The sequence below is a fragment of the Capra hircus genome, chromosome 10, assembly GCF_001704415.2.
Source record: "Capra hircus breed San Clemente chromosome 10, ASM170441v1, whole genome shotgun sequence".
Taxonomy (NCBI): domain Eukaryota; kingdom Metazoa; phylum Chordata; class Mammalia; order Artiodactyla; family Bovidae; genus Capra; species Capra hircus.
The window spans coordinates 17,149,136-17,170,779 of record NC_030817.1 but is presented as its reverse complement, the minus strand read 5'-3'; the positions used below and the strand labels follow the sequence as shown (position 1 = coordinate 17,170,779).

General features: G+C 43.8%; 1 protein-coding gene and 1 pseudogene across 6 annotated transcripts in view; one reads left to right on the top strand and one right to left on the bottom strand.

Moving 5' to 3' along the window:
• The window catches only part of AREL1 (apoptosis resistant E3 ubiquitin protein ligase 1), a 45,343-nt gene that overhangs the window by 6,057 nt on the left and 17,642 nt on the right, over positions 1–21,644 (bottom strand). For 5 of the 6 annotated variants that reach the window (XM_005686082.2, XM_013967308.2, XM_005686083.3 and 2 more), the window contains 15 exons: positions 17,795–17,855; positions 16,709–16,935; positions 15,545–15,782; positions 9,240–9,409; positions 8,893–9,073; positions 8,436–8,683; positions 6,872–6,949; positions 5,670–5,811; positions 5,416–5,537; positions 4,355–4,430; positions 3,667–3,776; positions 2,906–3,085; positions 2,607–2,732; positions 833–962; positions 686–744 (listed from right to left, as the gene is read on the bottom strand). In XM_005686082.2, the coding sequence (XP_005686139.1) occupies positions 686–744; positions 833–962; positions 2,607–2,732; positions 2,906–3,085; positions 3,667–3,776; positions 4,355–4,430; positions 5,416–5,537; positions 5,670–5,811; positions 6,872–6,949; positions 8,436–8,683; positions 8,893–9,073; positions 9,240–9,409; positions 15,545–15,782; positions 16,709–16,935; positions 17,795–17,810 (2,103 nt within the window). In that variant the 5' untranslated portion in view covers positions 17,811–17,855. The remainder of the gene's footprint in view (positions 1–685; positions 745–832; positions 963–2,606; positions 2,733–2,905; positions 3,086–3,666; positions 3,777–4,354; positions 4,431–5,415; positions 5,538–5,669; positions 5,812–6,871; positions 6,950–8,435; positions 8,684–8,892; positions 9,074–9,239; positions 9,410–15,544; positions 15,783–16,708; positions 16,936–17,794; positions 17,856–21,644) is intronic. The other variant, XM_013967310.2, reaches the window with a different exon arrangement.
• On the top strand, positions 10,288–11,294 carry LOC102173393 (annotated as a pseudogene).

The window sequence follows — 21,644 nt, the reverse complement described above, 5'->3', positions numbered from 1 at the left end:
GACACGACTGAGCGAATGAACTGAACTGAATTGAACTGATGGGACGTTAAAGCTAATAACTTGCATTATATGTATCATGTGTGAGCAGCAGGTAAAAACAAACTGGTTTTACTTTTTGCCTATACTCAAAGTTCATGGAACTTCAAGTCTGCTCATTATAGCAAGGTATTTACCATCTTACAGTGCATTCCAGTTGTCACAGGATCTAAGGGAAGAATATATTAACTCTGTAGTGTTGCCACCAAAGCTATGACAGGCCTCACATCCTTTGGACTGTCTTCACTAGAATGTGGTTCCATGACCCCTCAGTTCCTCAAAAGCACAGGCCATATACGAGGTACTTGATATAGTCTCTGAACAAATAAATGCTTCTAAAGCCTTAAATCAACTTAAAAGGTCATAGGATTTAAAAAGACTGTACAAGATACCAACATTCTTTACTACTCAACCAGTATCAATAATATTTGATGAGTAAATAGTCATTATTACTATTCATCAATAGTTATTCCACATTCGTTTTTAAAAGCTGGAGAAAGGGTCCATGCATGGAAGAGTAACAAAAGTGAAACCAACTCTCACAGGGCTTTCCTACTGCATCTCATAACAGAAGGTGCAGGCAGCTGGTTCCTGTGGGCATAACAAAATAGCAAGCCAGGGACAGGGAGTTCCAATTGTGAGCACTTACCTCAAGCTCATTCTCATCAAAAATAGCCAAGAGGTTTTCAGGGACTAACTCATTCAGGCCTGAAACAAAATATCCAAGTTAAAGCTATATCCACACCATGTGATACAGGTATTTACACCTCAAAGCCAAGAGTCAACAGAATCCCACCTTTTAGGAAATGTTCCACCTCCTCTTTCACCTGGCTGGCCAGTCGATACTGGGCCAGCAAATTTAAATAGAAGATTTTATTTGCGTTGGTGACGGGGGTTTGAGCTCCACCTGTCATAAGTTCTACAACCTGAAAGAAGCAAAAGACAGGAAAAGCGTGTGGATGGGAGTTTAAAAGACGACAGCTACCCGCATGTCCCACAAGCAGCATGTTATTGAACTGCATTTAGGTTCTCAACACACTCAGTTTTACTCAGGAACTAAACTTCAGGGTTCCTACCACTATTACTATATTCTACTCACTACTGTTTCTGAAGCGGGTGTCTCAGGGAGTCTTCTCTGACCTGGTCAAATAGTGGCTATGCAACAGGAAGATATGTATGTTTCCTTGTTAGCAACATTTTAACATTCCTCTGATCCAAAATTAAACCATTACTGACTCTTCTCTTAAACCCCTGAGACTCTATAAAGCCAGATAAACAGTAAAGAAGCATAATCTCAGAAATTCCAGGACATGCACAGATGTTCCCCTACATTCTTCTATTTCTAACGTGAGGCAATAGAAAAAGCCATGGCTTGATACTTGGAGACTAACTTGCTATGGGGTTTCAGTCACTTAGCTATTTGGACTCCTGGTTTTTCTATCTGCGAAGAAAAGGCTGAACTGTATGATTTTCAAACAGAACTGGCACCCTCCTCCAATAAGCAACTCCTAAGGGAGCTTTGAGGAAGCCCTGAAACACAGTTTAAAGCCACCCTTGAAAACCTATGCACAATGAGCAAGATTGTCTTCACAGGTGAATGAATGCCTCCATTTAGTTACAAGATCAGATTTTAAGGTGACCCTGGCATGGGAGGGACAGAACTTTGGTCCAGAGCAAAGATTCTCAATGGATCTAAACATGTAAGACTTTTTCTATTATTGGGCACAGTTCTGGTTATTTTTATTTTACATGTGTAAGCACTTCTAACTATTAGCCTAAGTAGTAAATGATTAAGATTTAATATTCATATCAAATCCAATTAAAATCAGTACTCCCCTAGGCCCGCAGACCCTAATTCAGTCTTCTATTGACTTGAGATGCCTTGCAGTGCTGGGTCAAGAAAACGGGCTCCACCCACACAGGTGTGAAGGCCAGCAGCTAAGACCCTCACAGGGCTCACAAGGGTATCTGATTATCAGTTCAGTGCTACCAGTGATCACAAACTTTTAGTCATTGCTATTTTGCTTTCAATTATTTATAACTGCAACTTCAGGTTTGTCATGATCATCTGATATTATTTAACCCCAGAATGCAAACAAAATCACATGTGCATCAGAAATACTTTTGGCCATTTTCTAATAAAAACCTTAAAAATAAACGGGCACAGTGTTAAAATGGGAGTCAACTACCTCCCTGCCCCTAATGTTGAGACAGACACTGTCTTCCCTTCCAAAACTGCCTGTGCAGTGACACTTCACTATCACTTCATTCTTTTTCTACTGGAAAGGAGGAACTAGGGGGAAGGATGGCATATGTGTCTCTGGCTCCATTTAAACAGGCCAAGGCCATTCAATGTGGGACACACTGCCCCAAAGCTATGCTGTCCAACACAGCTCACTAGTCATAGGTAGTTAATTTAGAAATTCAGGTATCTGGTCACACCAGACGCATTTTGGGCGTTCAAAAGTACAAACAGAGAACACTTCCATCACTGCGAAAGCTCTACTAGACAGCCCTGATACAGAGGCGGCTGAGGAATGGGAGCCACAGGCTTCAGTTCTCTGTCTCACCTTATCCAATTGACCTGATTTATTATATTTCTCTTCTGCAAAGACCAGCTCCATCTCACTCATGTCATTGTTGAGGATGAAACAAACTTTAGATTTGTAGAATTCTGGGTCATCTGTTTCAAAGTACTGAGGAGACAGAAAGATACAACAGAGCATGACCACTCTCACCCAGAAATAAAATTTGTAACTGCTTGGAACCACTTACCCCTTCAAACCTCAAAAATAATAAACAGAGGGTGGAGAGATTCCAGAGTTAATGGCCAGGGGATTTAGCAGAAAACACATACCCAAGACCTTACCTTGTAATGCATACGCAGTCCTATGATTTGGGCCAAGAAAGAACGGGTGAAGCGAGCTCGGACCAACTGCTTGTAGGCTCCTCCTAGAGAGGACTCATAGAGACACTTGCCCACCAGGCGCCCTGCAAACTCATACATCTTTAGGCGCAGATGAGTGGGGCGATTAGGGTTAGGGTGCACCTGTCAAAGAGAGAGATTAAAAGGTCCTGGGTCGTTTTTCTTCAAGCCTAGTTCTGGAAAGATTCTCCCTCCACAACTCTATTCCAAAGGAGCAAGAATTTCAGTGTTAGGATCAAGGAACCCATCCAAATGGCATTGTTTGGTAGCCACCACTGAGTAATTCAAAGTGACTGGAGCATAAAGGACAAAGATCGACTTACAATAAACTGAAGAATCTTCTATTGATTTTGTGGTCCCTGGCTACAAACAGAAGTCAATCAGTGGATGATATAATGCCTCTTCCCTAAACCAGAACCTCTTTCAGCCAAAGTCTACTTCCCTACTCCCCTAGTCAAATACCTTGTACAGAGTTCAATTGCTTCAGGGATGTTCTGAAAAAAGTGGCTTAATTATTAAAATACTAAGGAGTAGAACAGCCACTGCACTATAATGCTTTTATTCATCTGTCTGCATTTTCTCTTAGAGATGAAATAAGGACGGCAACAAGGAGGGAGGTAATCTGATTAGTTCAAATTCTTACTAGTCTCTCCATCATAACACAATCCACATTTTGCTCCCACCCCCGGGGAAGTCAGACTCACTAATGCTTGGTTGGTGTCACTGAATCGGGTGAAGAGTTGATTGGTGGTGTCAAATAGTGCTTTGCAGATTAACTCAAACCATTCCCGACGAGGCCCTCCCCAGTCCAGAGCTGGAAAGTATAATAAAAATAAAAAGTAATGCTGGCTCATCACCTTTTATCATTTTTGTTCATTTAATCATCATTTTATACTCTCTGATCCCTCTTCCCTCCATTCCACCACCTTGGTGTCCCATATTCCAACCCACCTTAACTGTGGACATTTTTTTTTAAATCCCACCTCATTCTATAGGATTAAAGGTATTCTAATCACTAAGCTGATGCACTCTAGCATGGGAACACAGATCAGAGATCCCAGGAACTGTTGCTTCTCTTGGTACTACAAAGGTTACTCTGCCCTCCTGCTTCTCTTGGTACTACAAAGGTTACTCTGCCCTTCTGCTTCAAACTCATAAGAGCTCACCCTCCAAATCCTTGTCCATCTGTGCTCTACAAGCTCAACCAAGCCATCTAGCCAGTAAACACCACCCTTTTGGACTTGACTCATGACTTCTTTTTCCCAGGGCTGGAGCAGGGGTGGCAAGCATGTGTAGGAGGGTTGTTTTCAGTTTCTGTGGATGTACTATAAGGAGATAGGGAGGAGTGGGAAGGAGAGTTAAAAAAGATGAGTGGGTAATTTCAAAACTGACCTTCTTCATCCTGAAAAACCACTTCAAAGTTCTTGCTCCAATCTGAGATGGAAAAATTCCGAGTGGCTTTCAGAGACTGAAAAGCAGTAAAAGAAAAGAAATTGTCAGAACACTGGCCAGCACCTCTGGGTGTTAAAGACAAAAACACGAGAACATTACCCCTGTCCATTTAATAGTCACAAGTTTTTGGAGGCAATATATTACTCAAAAATAAGCTTTAATAATACCATCTTAAATTTAAAATGCACATATCTCCGGAAGAAATTTAAGATAAAAAAAGTCAAATTCATATTTATACCATTGCCTGGCTGGAAAGTTGAAACTTTATTTTTTAACAGTCCTCATTTTATTGATGAGAAAACTCTTAAAAGAAATAAAAATGGCTCAAATCAGTAAGCTGTCAGCAAGAGAACCAAGGAGTCTTGGTTTTCAGTCAAGTACAGTCTACCCACTAGACATCTTAATCCACAAGGCTAGGTTCAGACAGGGAGCCATGCCACAAAGGAGAAAGTGCCTGAGAAAAGGGGTTTCCAGTCACACCTGCCAGAGCCAAACATCACAAACACTTTCTGGACAGGGACCAAAGCCTTCTCATTGTCAAGGAATGTGAGAACTATGCCAGTGTCTGTGTAGTGGAGACAGAAACACATCAGGTGTTCCTCTTCCATCAGACCAGAGTGACAACAAAAATCATTTCCTTTTAATCTCGTAAGAGCTCTTCTTAATCCTGGGATTCAATAACAGGAACTTTCTTCTATAACAACATCTTAATACCTGCCTTCCATAGGAAGTCCATGAGATTGTTCAGGAACTAGTCAAGAACAGATTTTACAGCCAATGTGTCAACTAGTCTCTCCCCTCAATTAACATACCTCCAACAAATCTGCCCCAAATTCAGTATAGCCAAACACAAAGAACAGCGCTTAACATGTTTAAAGAAGACACAGATGTATGTTTCATAAAAACAATAACCTGTAGGATATAACTAAATAGCACAGAGGTTTCTAGCTGGAAAATTTTGATAACTGTTCAACTGCTAATATGAAAGAAACTTTACTCACCGATTCCAACAAGGCATGTCTGCTGACCTTCAGGGTGACTTTAGAATGTGGTCTTTTCATATGCACCTGCCGAAGCTCTCGATGGAAAAAGTTCACCTTGTCCTGAAAGGTCTCGGAGCCCCCTAAGGAGCAGTAGGATCCATCATGGTTACAGCCTCTTTACAAGTTCCCTGTGCAGGCCACCCCTACACCCTCAGGCACTCAGGGTATCTGGGGTCGCTGCCTTCCCCATCAGATTCCCTGTCCAACCTCACCTATGTTCTTATGGAGCGAGCGGATAAACGTGGCTGCTAAGATGTTCCTTTCCTTACAGCTGAGCTCCACAGGAGGCTGAATGCCGTCATCTACCACAAGGGTGAGCAGCTTATGGACAGGGTCAGGGCCAAGGTATGAAAACTAACAAAAGGGAAAAAAAAGAAAGAGTTACTCTATGAAGCCCTCAAATCCACCAAAAACCCTTTACATCCTTACCCTTCTGCACCAACCAACAAAAAACAAGTTAAGCCTAGTTTCTCCAAGTAAGTAACTACCAGGAGTACATTTCCTTGCTTTTCACTTCAGGTGGGGGGGTGCAACTCAGTGGTAGAGCGCATGCATTGCATGTATGAGGCCTGGGTTTCATCCTCAGAACCATTTTGAGGCTTTGTCCTCTACCACTGTGTCAGTGGTAAAGAACCCGCCTACCAATGCAAGAGACACAAAAGACGTGGGCTCGATCCCTGGCCTGGGATGATCCCCTGGAGAAGGAAATGGCAATCCACTCCAGTATTCTTGCCTGGAAAAGTTCATGGACAGAGGAACCTGATAGGCTAGAGTCCACGGAGTCACAAAGAATCAGACATGACTGAGTGACTGAGCATGCTCTATGATTCAGATTTTATGTTAAACTGAGTCATAGAGACCACCTGTAAGGGTCACAGGTAAGGTCAGTAAGGGTCACAGGTAATACTACAGACTTTCAAACATAAAATATAAGAAGTGTGAAAGCTGTAAGGATATGTAAAAGAGCAAATGAATACCTGAATAGGTTGGGCAAACTGGCTGGAGGAAAATGATTTGCCAGTAGATTTCAAAAACTCAGAAAAGTTAAAAAAAATTTTTTTTTTTTTTTTTAATAGATGAGACTACTGGTGCTGAAACAGTTAGTTTGGGCACATTAGGAAGCCAAGTTCAGGTCAGAGCTCTAATACCCTCTCCGTTAGCTTAGTCTTAGGGGGAAGAGAGAATTGTTGAAGTGTTTTGACTTCTACTAACTACTGTTTCTGTAAGCATGTGTCTTCCTATAACTATAGCCTTCACGAGGAGGTAGCATCTGCTTCTTTATTTGGCAATGAATCCTGTGTGCACAATGAGAATTTCCAGAAACACCAAAAACCCTTCTGGGAAAAAAATAAAAGGTTGAGACGTTGGAGGCGGAAGCCTGCTCTACATGAACCGGATGTAAGGTTCAACTTACTTTGGTTCCAGGGCATACCCGGAAGGTGTAAAGGCGCCAGGGAATGATTTTCAGGTAGAATTCCTTCACTGAGAATTGCTGGAGGACCAACATACAAAAAATGAAATGAATGATTAAGAGGTTCTGTTTGGGTATTGTATTTCAAATACCTGTCCCCATCTGTATTTTCCATGATAGCCCTTTTCCTCTCTAAACAAGGAGGATAATTTAGTCAGGACTGAAATCAAATAGAAAACATCAATTCTAGCTTAAAACAGGCAAATTTAAAATATTGTTATCACACTGCAATTTCACAAAGATGTCTCATAACCTTAATACTCAGGTCTTACTACCATTTCCAAATATCTGAGATCAGGTTTTCACTTTACAAGTAGAGAACATTTCACAATCAACATTTCATTTCACTACAAACAATCAGACTCTCCTCCTGCTTAGCCAGATAGTTCTCAGAGAGACTTCTTCCAAATTAGTGGGGAACACCAGTGGCCCCTGCCCACTGCTTTATCCCTATCAGAATGCCACTAAGGATGTGCTGGGGATGATGGTGTGGGGGGCTGGGAGGAGTCGCATACAGAAGAGTTCACAAAACCCTATATGTAAGAATAAAAAGAAGTCTCTTGCCATTTACGAAAAAAAAAAAGAAAAGAAAAAACAATGCAATAACTTTTTAATCTGAAAAGACCCCTCTGTTTTCTGAACAAACAGTAGGTCAGGTTTTTTTCTTGATTTTTTAAAAAAATTCTTCATTAAAGAACATTTCAAACACATACTAAAGGAAACAGCACACTGAATTATCACCAGCTTCAACAATAATCAATTCATAGCCAATCTCGCTTCATCTCTACCTTACCATTTCCCTCATCGCCATTCTCCAGGACAAATGAAGGCTGGATGTTTAAATGATGAATGGTACACAGTGAAGTGTTCTGAAGTAGAACAGAATTAGAACTCAGTTTTTGCTATGAGATTTAAAGGAATGTAATGGGATGGTTCGAGTCTCGTTTTTCTGAGGTCTGTATAAATAAGCAAAATACAAACACTAAAAAAGAAACTCCCTAACACAAAGCGTCTCTCAGCTCAGGGGCCTTGGGAAGTTCACCTCCCTTGTCTCTGCCAAAATTTCTCTATTCTAGCCCTGTACCCCAATGATGACATCTCTTGTGATTTCAAAAATCAGAGCATGAAAGATCAAATTGTTCCCAAATGGCACAAAGGGCCAACAGTAATTTTACACTAGTGAGAAATTATTAATGGTTAAAAGTAGCTTTCTTTAAAACTCTAGAGCCATCCCTTGAAAAATCTTCCCAGGAGCGATCAAACAGCAGAACGCCCCAGATGCTTCAAAGTACCAAGGCACAGACTCTGGACAGAGGTGTAATCCAGTCCAAACCAGAAAGAGGCAGCAGAAGAGGTGTTACAGCCTTTTGCTCAATGGGAAGCCGTCTCAGTATCCCTGAACCCCTACAAGGTGATGATCGCACCCTGATTCTCAGACCATTGTTGGGTGGGTTTTGTTACCAAAGATGAGCAGGCTCAGGCAGGGGACAAGAGCGGGAGTGCGAACCTTGGGTGACACGTAGCAGTACACCTTCTTCGGTTTCTTCACCTTCTCAGGGGTGTGACACTCAGAGGGTGAGTCTTCATCTTCTTCCTCCAGAGCTGTGGAGGGCCGGCGCTGGGCAGAGCTCATGTGCATGGGTGGGAGGTGCCACGGCGTGCTGGTGCAGTTGGCAGCATTATACAGATAAGCTTCAAAGTAAATGCTCACTCCTGAGGTGGACACGTTGCGCTCAACGATATTCCTCTCGTTCTCTGAAGTACAACAAGGAATAAGGTTTAAAGTGCAAGACAGGAGAAGAAACTGCCCATCACCAGACCTTTAGTCCACAGGTCTCTAAACCAAGTTTTGGTCCAAATACCAAATATTTGGGGTGGGGGGGGGGTTGGTCAGATGACTGTGGATGTGCAAAGGACAAGTGGCTTGGAAAGAGGACTAATTCACAGCTCTCCTCTCAACTCACCACTTAGGACAATGATGTCAAATTCACCATTGTTGATTGGCTGGTTTTGGTATGAGATGCAGGCATGGAAGCAGCCTCGAGAATGCAGGGTGAGCCGCAGGAATACCTGGCAGGTCTGCCGGTTGGACGTCACTGACTTCTCAAATGAGACACCGGTACTCTCCTCTTCCGGAGGACCAAGCTACAGGAGGAAAACGAAGCCATCACCAACCACACATAATTTTTCTGCTTCCACAGAAATTTACAAAGAACTTTCCTACCTTGAGCTAATCTAAGTCTCAGAAGGATGGCACCATGGTCAGGGAGAAGACGACTGACCTAAGTGACCTAGATGGGAGCCTGCTCACCTCATGAATGGACAGGCTGTAGTTGTGCTCATCTCTCAAGGATGTGGAATTGTTGGTAGGGTTGTCATACTCATCTCGGGGTACTATTTGAAGAGTGTGCGGCTGCCCACAGGTCAACACCAGGGTAGAAAAATGGCACACAATTTTGGTCTTGGAAGGAACCACCATTCCTGGAATAAAGACAAGGGAAGGTAACGTCAGAGAGGTGATTTTCAGGACCCAGAGATCTACTCAGTCAGTGAGTCCTAGAAAGCTGGGTGCCCGCCCAATTCCTAGGGATAAACAATACCATTATGAGCCAGAGAGAAAAGAAAGAAAACAGAGAGATTAACTCAAATAAACTTTTGGGAACTCATTTTTACAAATTCCTAACCACTGCAAGCACTAACCACAATGAGAATAAATTGGAGGAAATAGAAGTGAGAGTTACAGATATAGTGCCTAGAATCCCACTGGGAACCTACAAGTGAAACTGGCCTTAAAAATAAGTGAATAACTGTAAGACAAACAAATTCGAAATATTTAGGGGCAAATCTAACAAAACCCGTGGAAAACTTGTATATTGAAAACTACAAAATGCTGATTAAAGAAATAAGTTCAGAGGCATACCATGTTTATGAATTCAGAGACTCAACATAGTAAAGATGCCAATTCTCCCCAAATGATATGAGGTTTAACACCGTTCTTTGTTTCTAGGTTTAACACAGTTCAGTTCACTTGCTCAGTCGTGTCCGACTCTTTGCGACCCCATGAATTGCAGTACGCCAGGCCTCCCTGTCTATCACCAACTCCCAGAGTTAACCCAAACTCATGTCCATCGAGTCAGTGATGCCAACCAGCCATCTCATCCTCTGTCGTCCCCTTCTCCTCCTGCCCCCAATCCCTCCCAGCATTGTGGTCTTTTCCAATGAGTCAACCCTTCGCATGAGGTTTAACACAGTTCTTATCAAAATCTCAAAGATTTTTTGATAAATTTAGACAGTATTATTCTAAAATTTATATAGGGGGGTGGCTGCAGCGGTTTTGCTGGAGCACTGGGCGGCAGAAGATGGTGGAGCTCGGCAAGAGGTACTGCGTGTACCGCCTGGCCAAGAAGGACGTGGCAGCTCAGGTCGGTGCTTCCTGGAACCCCCAGAAAGTGATGGAGCATTAAGCATGTACATCCACGGAAACCTGGGGAAGGCTTGCATGCCCAACCGGGTGACCGACCACACCTGCCCCAGTGGGGGCCCCTCTCTCTCAGCCTCATCACCCCCCTGCCACCCCTAGACATCTCGGTGGCCGAGAAGCAGCAGCTGGGCTACATGCTGCCGCGGGACAACTAAGAGATCGAGTACAACCAGGACGCCGAGGCTCATCAGTGGGCTCCTGGTCAACTAAGACGAGGACACCATGGAGATTGAGCCGAAATGTGCGCACACGGACATGTACGTGCGCAAGCTCCGCAAGCGGAAGCGGCGCAAAAACATTGCGCACGACTACAACCTGGTGCCCGCCTTCCCAGGCAAGGACTAGGAGAAGGAGTGGGTGTCGCGGCGCAAGGTCACCAAGGAGGAGAAGGAGCTGCGGCCACAGCTGCGGCCGCTCTACCAGTTCATGTCGTGCAAGGAGTTCAACGACTTGTTAGAGAACATGCACAAGAAGATGCTGCATGACAAGATCCGCGAGCCATAGCGCTACCGGCGCAACAGCATCACCAAGATAGAGGGCTCGGTCAAGTACCACGTGGCCTGGCACAAGCACGACAAACACGAGGCGGCGGCGGCAGGAGGCGCCAAGCGCGGCAAGGAGGACGGCTGGAACGGCGAGTTCATGGCCATCAAGCACCTGCCAGGCTTCGAGCACCTGTTGGACCACAAGAAGGTGCTGTGCAGCATGCTGAACCTGAGCCCCACACACTACATGACCGTGAAGGCCATCATCAAGGACCACCTGCAGAAGCGCCAGGGCATTCCCTCCAAGAGCCGCCTGCCCAGCTACCTGGACAAAGTCCTCAAGAAGAGGATCCTGAACTTCCTCACTGAGAGTGGGTGGATACCTATGGATGCCTTCTGAAGCCCGCCACCCAGAACACAGAACACAGACAGACAGATGGACAGCGAAGAGGAAAAAAAAAGCTTTCTGAGCCAAAACGTAATGGGGTGGGTGGAAGGAGGAGAGGACACACTTTTCCGGCCCCCCAACCCCCACATTGTTGCACTTTTTTAAACAAATCCAGTTCTTTTTTTAGGGTATCAATTCTTTTTAAGGTCCTATTAATAAATGGATAAACAGTGGAAACAGTGTCAGACTTTATTTTTTGGTGCTCCAAAATCACTGTAGATGGTGACTGTAGCTATGAAATTAAAAGACACTTACTCCTTGGAAGGAAAGTTATGACCAACCTAGATAGCATATTCAAAAGCAGAGACATTACTTGGCCAACAAAGGTCCATCTAGTCAAGGCTATGGTTTTTCCAGTGGTCATGTATGGATGTGAGAGTTGGACTGTGAAGAAAGCTGAGCGCCGAAGAATTGATGCTGTTGAACTGTGGTGTTGGAGAAGACTCTTTGAGAGTCCCTTGGACTGCATGGAGATCCAACCAGTCCATTCTGAAGGAGATCAGTCCCGGGTGTTCTTTGGAAGGAATGATGCTAAAGGTGAAACTCCAATACTTTGGCCACCTTATGTGAAGAGTTGACTCATTGGAAAAGACTCTGATGCTGGGAGGGATTGGCGGCAGGAGGAGAAGGGGATGACAGAGGATGAGATGGCTGGATGGCATCACCGACTCAATGGACGTGAGTTTGAGTGAATTCCAGGAGTTGGTGATGGACAGGGAGGCCTGGCGTGCTGCAAATTCATGGGGTCGCAAAGAGTTGGACACGACTGAGCAACTGAACTGAACTGAAGAACCAATAGCAACAGCTGGATCAAGGGAAAGACAAAACACATATATATTGTAACTGAATCCCTAAATGTAGTACTTTAAGATGACGATTTGCTTTTAAGTGTTCAGTTGGGAACATATGATGATGAGATTGGGAAATCTCCTTTTCGTTTCTTCCCAGTGGTACAGGACTATGAGATGGGCAGAGAGAAGCCCTTCCCTGCCGGCTGCCGGCTCACTTTCATGACCTGAGCTCTGCCACGGCTGCCCTCAGTGTCAGGCAGGTGGCACTTTAGGTGGAGGGTGCTGGGCTGGGCAGAAGAGGCTGGGGAAGGGCGGGACAGGTATCCATAGGGACTTGCAGGGAGGAATCTGGTGAACAGTTTGGCCAAATTGAGCTTCCCCACGACGGCTGGCAGTGGCACTTGGAGCCTGTAGCCCACCCAGTCCGGGCACTGGGAGCTAACTGCGGCTCCTAGGGCAGGGAGGGGGGATGCGAGGCAGACTGGCAGACTGCAGACTGGCAGAATGTGGAGCCTCCCCCCCGGGGCTGCTTCTTGCAGGGCTTAGAATTTGGCCGTGCGTTTTACTTGGAAGAACTCATTTTAAATGAAGTTCCTGAGTGTTGAGAGTTCTGGGTTTGGGGTCAGCTCCTTCCAGGGTTCTCACCCCAGGGGCAAGCCCCCTTCTCTGAGACTGGCCACGTGTTTTGTCTTGTGTGGTATCAGGTGCTGGGCTAGGTGAGAGGGACCACTATGACCTCGAGGCCCAGGCACTGCTTCTCTGGGCCGCCGTTTTGAACCAGATTCTGGCGTGGCTCTGCCCAGCTCGGTTCAGAGAGGCTCTCAGGGGCACTCTTTTGTGACGGGCACAGTGCTTTCATGTGGGAACCTGAGGAGTCGTGTCTTCCAGCTGCCCGGGGCTCTTGTGTCAAGGCCCTGCTGTAGAGTCAGTGGAGTGGCCAGACCCCAGTGCTCCTCCTGTTGTCCTGGGGTGCATCCTGCCTCTCATCCCTCATCCCTCGTAATTACCAGACTGTTTACCTCCCAGAATGTTGGGCTTGAAGTTACATTAAAGTGAAGGTATTTGAGAGAGAAAAGGAAAAAAAAAACCTTCATCATTTCCAAGGACGGCTTAGTTATGGTGCTTTTTCCTTTCATTGCCTTCTGTCTGTCCCGTAGGGTGAATTTCCAGCATTAAATACACACGTCAAGTATATTGGGGGCTTCCCTGGTGACTGAGATGGTAAAGAACCCAGCTGCAATGCAGGAGACCTGGGTTCAATCCCTGGGTCGGGAAGATCTCCTGAAGAAGGGAATGGCAACCCATTCCAGTATTCTTGCCTTGGAGAACCCCCACGGACAGAGGAGCCTCGGCGGGCCACTGTCCACAGAGTCGCAAAGAGTTGGACATGACTGAGTGCCTGACGCTCAAACACATTGTCTGTGGCTTTAGTTGTAAACTGCATGGCATGCTGGCAGAGCAACACTCCATGTGACCTGACCGCAAGCCCAGGACCTCTCTCTTCTGACCATAAGGCAGCGGGTGGTGGTGTCACTCCAGAGCACCGCCTCCGGCTGTCGCCCACAGAGTAACCACAGCTGACGAGAGTGTGGACACGGTCTGCGCCGAGCAGAGGCGGAGACAGTGCTACGTCCTTCTAGGGGTTCTGAGCCAGGGTTCCTGGAGCAGCAGCGCAGCTCCCCCTGGGGGAACCCGCTGGCCCTTCAGGGACTTGGGCCCGCCCAGGCCTTGGACACGCGGGGCGGGGCCTCGAAGGTCACTGGGACGCAGGCTGAAGTCTGAGAATTACCGGCTTTAGCCATTCCGGGGTCACCGATTTTCTTCATCAGATCCCTAGTTTGGCGAGGTTTTAAATTTAAGTCTTATTTTTACACAAAATGATTGGCAGACTTTCACTAAGCTTGAGAAGCAAAAGCTCCCTGTAAAATGTGCGTGGCCCCGGCCAAGAGCTGTCAAACGAAAAGTTCTGTACTCAAGCAGGTTTTCAGTGTATCTTTTCTCGATGGTATGAAGAATTTATTTAGGCTTGACTGTTTTTAAAACCCATAATGAATGTATAATTTATGTTAAAAGTGTGAACCCTTTGTTACAAAGGAAAAGTAATTTTACGATTGGTTGCCTCTTGCCCCATCAACTCCATCTATTACTGGCACATTAGTCCCACCCCTGCTGTTTGCTCGGAGCCTTTAAATTTCTGTATTTAATTCTTATGATAAATCAGTCACTATAATCCCATGGAATTAGGTCTTTTCATAACTGAAACTCTCGAGTCACAGAAGATAATCAGATGTTCAGAATGATGCTCTGGATGGCCAGCATTCTGAGAATGTATTCAGACCGAAACTCTGCCTACTTGCTCTTTTTTCCCCTTTACACATTAAACAGGTTGAGAACTAAAAAAAAAAAAAAATAAAATTTATATAGAAAGGCAAAAGTTCTGGAAGAGCTAAAACAATTCTAAAACAGAAAAGTGGAAAGAGTCAGTTTACCCAATTTCAAGACTTATTACATAGCTACATCATTAAGACTCTGGTATTGGTGGGAGGATAGACAGACCAAAGGAACAGAATGAGAACTCAGAAACAGGTCACCACAAACATGCCCAACAGATCCCTGACAAAGGTGCAAAACCAATGTGATAGGGGAAAGACAGCCTTTCCAATAAATGATGCTGGAGCAACTGGACATTTATAAGAAAAGTACTGACCTAAATTACAAAAGTTAACTAAAAATGAATTACAATCTTAAATACTAAAACTGGAAGATTTTACAAAAAAAGAAAAAAAACACACAGGAGAATATCTTTAGAACCTAGGACTAGTCAAAGAGTTCTCAGATACCAAAACATGATCCATAAAATGAAAAATTAATAAATTGACTTCATCAAAATTAAAACTTGTTTTGTGAGAGACCCCATTAAGGAGATGAAAAGAAAAGCTAAGAAAAGAAAAGACTGAGAGAAAATATTTGCAAACCACATCTGTAACAAAGGACTTAAAGAACTCTCAAAACTCAATAGTAAAAAAACAAAAACTCCCATTAGAAAATGGACAAAAGACATTTCATCGAAAAGGACACACAGATGGCAAATAAGCACATGAAAAGATGTTCGACACTGTTAACCACTAGCGACACGCAGACTAAAACCACTATTCATAATGGCCACAAACTGGAAAACAACCAAGATGTTCTTTAAGTAGTGAAAGATTAAATCAAGTATGGTATACTCACACCAGGCAATAATACCACCCAGCAATACATTTTTAAATCATTAAATTGTGCATTTTAAATGAATGAATTATAAAGCATGTGAATTAAATTTCAATAAAGGCACTATTTAAAAAGCAAAGGAGAAAAAAGGAAAAGAAAAAGGAAGGAAGGAATGGAGGGAGGGAGGAACAAAAAACCTACCAGGCTGAAAAATCTTGTAGTAGGGACTATAGGCCACGTTTAACCCACCAAGCTTCACTGAGATTTCATACCGCCCAGCTTTGCGCACAGTAAAGGCCACCTTGACCACATTGGAACTGGGCTCCTGGAGGACCTCCTGGGTCACTGGGATTTCCACTGCCAGCTCAACATGAGAGATGTGGACTCTTAGTCCCACAGGCCGGTGTGCAGGGAAGGGCTGTCCGTTCTTATAGAATAACTGTGGTGGGGAGAAGAGGGACACCCATTGGTGAGCAGAGGGACAATAGCTGTGCAACTTGAGAGAGTGTGGGGTAGGAGGGGGTGGCTGGTAAATCCCCACCTAATCCTACAGTCCTGCTCACACAAGGAGAAACAAATTCTCTCTATGCTTTGAAGAAAACCATTAAATCACAGACAAATTCTTAACCATTTCAGAGGAAAGGGGTGAAATATACCATTGAATCCACTTCAACTTGACACTTAATGAACCACAGAGGCCGCCTCCCCTGTCTTACTGGCCCTTTTTTCTTACATTTATCACTGTTAGCTCAGACATAAAGGGAAGTCAGTGGGTATCACTGGCACTGAGTGAACAAAAGCTCTAGGCAAGGCTGGGGGTTTTGGACTATGAAACCAAGATGAAGGCTGCAGTGCAGAAGTCACTGCAGAGGCAGTAAACTTTCTGCAAAAGGCCAGAGAGTAATACTGTTAGTTAGCAGGTCATACATAGTTACTCAACTGTGATTAATGTCTCAAATGTGACAGCGTCTACAGGCAGTACAGGAAGATGAATGGGTGTGACTGTGTTCCAATAAGCCTGTATTTATAGAAGCAGGAAGTTGGCTTGATTTAACCCTTGGGCCATGGTTTGTCAACCCCTCATCTACAACACCTACCCTCTTCAGTAACATTTTTCTCATTGTGAAAATGTAACATTAAGCTTTGTACTTCTTCTAAGCTGAGCACCTATTAAAGCCAAATGACAGAAAAATTGACTCTTTAGATGTTAACAATTCCCAAGTTCTTGGGGAGGGTAGGGGGGTGAGGTGGAGGGAATTGAAAAACAAGGGAAAATATTAACTGTCCAGACCAGACCAGACTGGGCTCTGGAAGGCAACTGACTCAGAAACCCCAGTGCGTACAGAGACAGAAACATTCCCTTACATGCACTCGGAAGGCCATGCTGTGGCCCACCTCATAGGGGTCCTTCCAATCCCAGGAGACTTTGCAAGACCGGGGATCCAGGTAATTTCCCCGCACGTAGTCATATATAGTCCGGTCCCCTCGGCGCTCGCGGTCCTCATTCTGAAGGAAGCTGACTACACGTGCGGCAAGCTCAAAGAGGAACTTAATTGTGAAGAAGAATGCAACCACAGACACTGTGATGCCACCTATGTGAAAGAGAAAACACACACCACCTTCCAGTTACACATCACAGCTTCTCCTTATGGAACAGGCCAGCCATCAGTCAGGGGAGAAGTCCAAAGACCCACTCTACCGGGTCACCACCTCTGTGGGTGAAGACAGGAACTTCCTTCCATACCAGGGTCAAAAACGAAGGTCCTTGGGCCAAATTCCACCCACTGCCTGTTTTTGCAAATAAAATTCTACTGAAACACAGCCCCACCCACTCATTTACTATTGTCTAGGGCTGGTTTTGCCCTAAAACCACAGAGTTCAGCAGTGGTGACACAGAGTGTATGGCCTGGGAAGCTGAAAATATTTAGCCTTTGGTCGTTCACAGAAGTCTGCCAACCCTTGTTCTATACCAGGGACCATATACAATGCCTACCCCCAAGCTCCCTGCCTGTGCTGGGCCCTGACAAGAGTAGTAAAAAGAATGTGTGTTCTGCTCTCTCCAGTTGGAAGCCCTCCCCTTTCTTGTCCACTTGGCAAAAGCCCCCCCCACAGTCCCTACCACAGTTAGGGGTTCCTTCTTCCGGGCTACCTCAAACTCCTGTACATCCATTCATCTACTCAACGTTTCTCCCTCTTTGTGTTACAAACTTCATGGAGGCAGATTTTTGCCTTATTTGACTTTGACTCGACAGGAAACACTGTCTGGCACCGGCCATAATTACTCAATAAATATTTCTCAAATGAATGAATTCCACTGCTAACTCTGCGAAGGTACATTCTAGCATGATTGGAAATATTTCTGAGTCTCTTTTCAAGGACAAAGAGGGAGGCAGAAAAGGATATAAGCAACCCTAACCAAAAAAATGAGAGAGGGCTCTCTCCGTGACGTACCAATAACGTAAAACATCAGGTCCCTTCAGTGCCAACAGACAGCCGAGGATCACAGCTGCAGCTGCAAAAGAAAACTTGTTTAGTTTTTCCTGATTCTTCCCTGCAGCCGTCTCAGGAAGAGACAAAGCAGAGCATATGGCTTGAGCCAACCATCTCTGGCCTTCCTGTCCCTGCTCTCTCTCTAGCTTGACAGGTGCCCTACAACACTGCAGAGAAACAGACTGCATCATTGCCCCGAAAGATTTCCAATCTACCGACCACCCTAGGAATACCACAAACAGCCACTTCTAATTAAGAAATGCAGTAACATGGCTTTCATCTTCCCGGATCCAGGGCCCCAAGACAGTTTCCCTCCCCCATGCAAAGTAGTGCTAATTAACACAAGCAAAGAGGATAATGGAGTCACTTTCCCCTTACATTTGCCTTCTGGAAGTAATTCATCTAAGTAGAAATAGTTATATAAAACGTGGATTTTTTTTAAAGCAAGGATTATTATCATCATGTTGGCATTATGTAATTAAAATGAACGCTGGGTCATCTCAATAATAAGCAGTGGGCATGTAAGAGAAGCTGGGTTTTTTTTTGTTGTTGTTGTTGCTGTTACCAATCAGACAAACTAATGGCCTTGTGAAAGATGAGCCCAGCAGAGGCCAAGGAGAGGAACCAGAGAAGGGGACTGGACTTCTCATCCCAAGTGACGTCTGCCAAGGTCAGAACAATTCAAACAGGGGCCAGAGTCTGAGGGGAAACTTTCACTATTAGCAGACTTATTCCAGAGTAAGACTTCAATCTTATTACTCATTTGAACCACCCAAGGTACTGCCAAGGAAAAACACAATGCGCACTGACATTCCTATCTCATCCCTGAGCTCTGACCTTAGCAGGCCATGCGTGCTCTCCAGTTCACAGGGCACTAAAGTCACTCTTTAAAGTCAATAGATATTAAGGTTATCAAGCCAGCACCTTTTGTCACCACTAATATATAACTTAGAGACAAGACATATGAAAATTTCTTTGCTCAGATTTGAGAGGAACCAAATCACTTTTATTTTGAACAGCTTGTGCTTTGATGTCTAATTGTGCTGGGAAAATTTAAGAGAAAGAGTGGCTGAAAATGGCCATTAGATCCTTTGATAACAATATATCCAATAGAAACCATAGGGAGCAGGTAATCTGAGGAGTGACCATGTCAAGTTTCTTAGATATCACTATTGAGACTGGTATCTCAAGTTCTACCAGAAAAGAAATCCACATATGGAACATTAGCGGTATCAACACACATGGGTTACACTGCTCTCCAAAGGGTCTACAGAGACAATACACTAACTCAAAATTTGAGATCACAGCTAGCAAGTCTCCTTCCCAAACAAGTATCTCATCTCCGAGGCTGAAAAGGTGTTATCATCTCTCTAAAAGCATCTGTCTGCGCCTTACAGGATGTACTAGGGGAACTGGTGGAACCAATACCAGCAGTTTAATTGTCTCAGACACTCTCTCAGTTAGATGTCATTCAGTCTGATCCTGGATGTGAACACTTAGTCCTCAGCAAAGTTACAGCACTCAGTAGAAAATGAAGTGTATGTAGGTGATGCTGCAGACTTGTGTCTAAGTCTCTGACTCCCTGGAGGAATAAAAGCAACACTAAATTTATGGCACACATCATGAGGCCTGGGGAGATTCCTATGTGCTATCCCTCTGACAACTGCAACAACATTTCTGTGAGAGGCAGCTGACAAGCAGTAAGTCAGAGCCGAGAGACCAGTTCCAGGCTGCAATTGTATGACCTGTCTAAGCTTCAGCGTTCTCACTGCTGTAAAGAGTTGAGGTTTAGTAATTCCTATGGTACCATCTCCTTTAGTGTAATACGACTTCAGTATAACTCTCCACAACTCTCAAGACTCTTAAAAAGTATAGCAAAAAAAAAAAAAAAAAATACAGAGAATGAGGGCATAACTAGACTAAAGCTAGACTACCTGCATTCAAATCCATTCTCTGCCACTCACAACTTATTTAATCTCTCTATAATTTGCCAGTTTCCTTAGCTTTCAAATGGGGCTAATATCTGTGTGTACTTCTTGGGGTACTGTGAAGATGAAAAGAGTTAATACTGGTAAAGGGTTAATACTTGTAAACAACCAAGAATGGGGCCAGTGAGTTCTCAGTTTTAAAACTACTACTATAACTATTATCAATAATAGTAGCAGCATCACTACTTCTTTGCTTCAGAGCCAATAAGAAACTGAGGGAACCCCTCTATAGGGTCACACTTCATTCAGAGAGAAACGCATCAGAACTACAAAAAGAAAGGCTTCCTTAAGCCTTCCTAACCATACTTAAATCCTCTGCCTACACTGGCATTCTTTATACTGTTCTAACTTCATGTTTGAAAATTTTTATAATCAAAAGTTAAAAAAAATTCATACTAAAATCATTCATCCAACAAATATTGAGTACCTACTTCATATGCCAGATACTGGGGAAATGGTATTATATAACAGCCATAGTCTCCGTCCTCATGGCTGATAATAATAAACTTGACTTTGTTAAGACCTTGTCCATCTTCTCCCCATTCACTTATTGCTCAACCAAATCACCACCACTGATCTAGATCACCTACATCTTTTCCAGTACATCAATTCTACTTTTCTATTCCAATTTCCTCTATTATTTAAAACTCAGCATACCATTTTTTTTTTTCTAAACTCTCTTCTCCAAGAAGCCGCCTGTGACCAGGGAATTAGCTCTGTCAATTCATTACTCATTAATGTGATCTTTATGAACTATCCCACTTCTCTACAATACCATTCCAAAAAACACCCCAACAATACTTTACCCAGCTCTCAATTTTGCTCATGGTCACCTTCTAAACTTCCCTTCTGCATCTTCTCCCTCTGGATGCTATCACAAAGCCTCCATGCCTTTAGGTACAGGGTTTCCTTTTAGGGTGACCCCTCAAATCACTTTTATTCCAGATTCACTAATTCTGTGGCAGTTTCTATCCTTACTGTACCTGTGGTGTGCTCTCTGCTCCTTCTCTCCTTCCGTCCCACCTCACAGTAGTAAACCCGTAACTTGCAACTCCCCTTATTGAGTCATTACCACAGGCCAATAGTGTACCAAGTGTTTCATAAGTTAGCCTAAATAATTGTCACCAATACAACTTGGTAAAATGAGCATTATTATTCTCATTTTACAGACTTGAAAAAAAAAAAGCTAGGGTTGGAAAAGTTGACTTGCTGAACATCTCCCAGCAGGATAAGTGACTCAAGCCCATGTCTAACTCTGAAGCCCAATGTTCTTAACCTCATATAACTGTGAATCATGAATCATGAAAAAAGAGTGGAGTCATACGGATAATGAAGTATTTGGGGAGAGAAAAGATTTAAGAAAACAGGTAAAAGAAAGTATGAAAAACATTACCCAATCTTACTGAGGCTAAAATTAGAAAGATAAATGTTTATGGCCTCCTTTTTAATCTTTTGAAATAAAAATAAAGCATTACAAAGGAAAATGGAATGCAGTACCGATTATCTAATGCAGAAATGCCGCTTGCTTACTAAAAGATCCTGGGCAAGCTGCTTAATACTACAGCACTTTGGCTCACATTATCTACAAAAGAGGGAAAGGGGAAATACTTGAAGCTATTTGTCTCAGGGGAATGTTAGAAAGTTGACTGACATACATATTCTAAAACTCTTTGCCTTTTTTTAGTACAGAGATTTATAATTACAGTACCAAATAAATTTTAGCCCTAACATTGAAGATCCAGTGTGAAAAAGTCAGTTCCCAGAAATGGAGAATTGATTTCTTCATACTTGAATATGCCCTGCTGGGAGTAAAGTCAATCCTG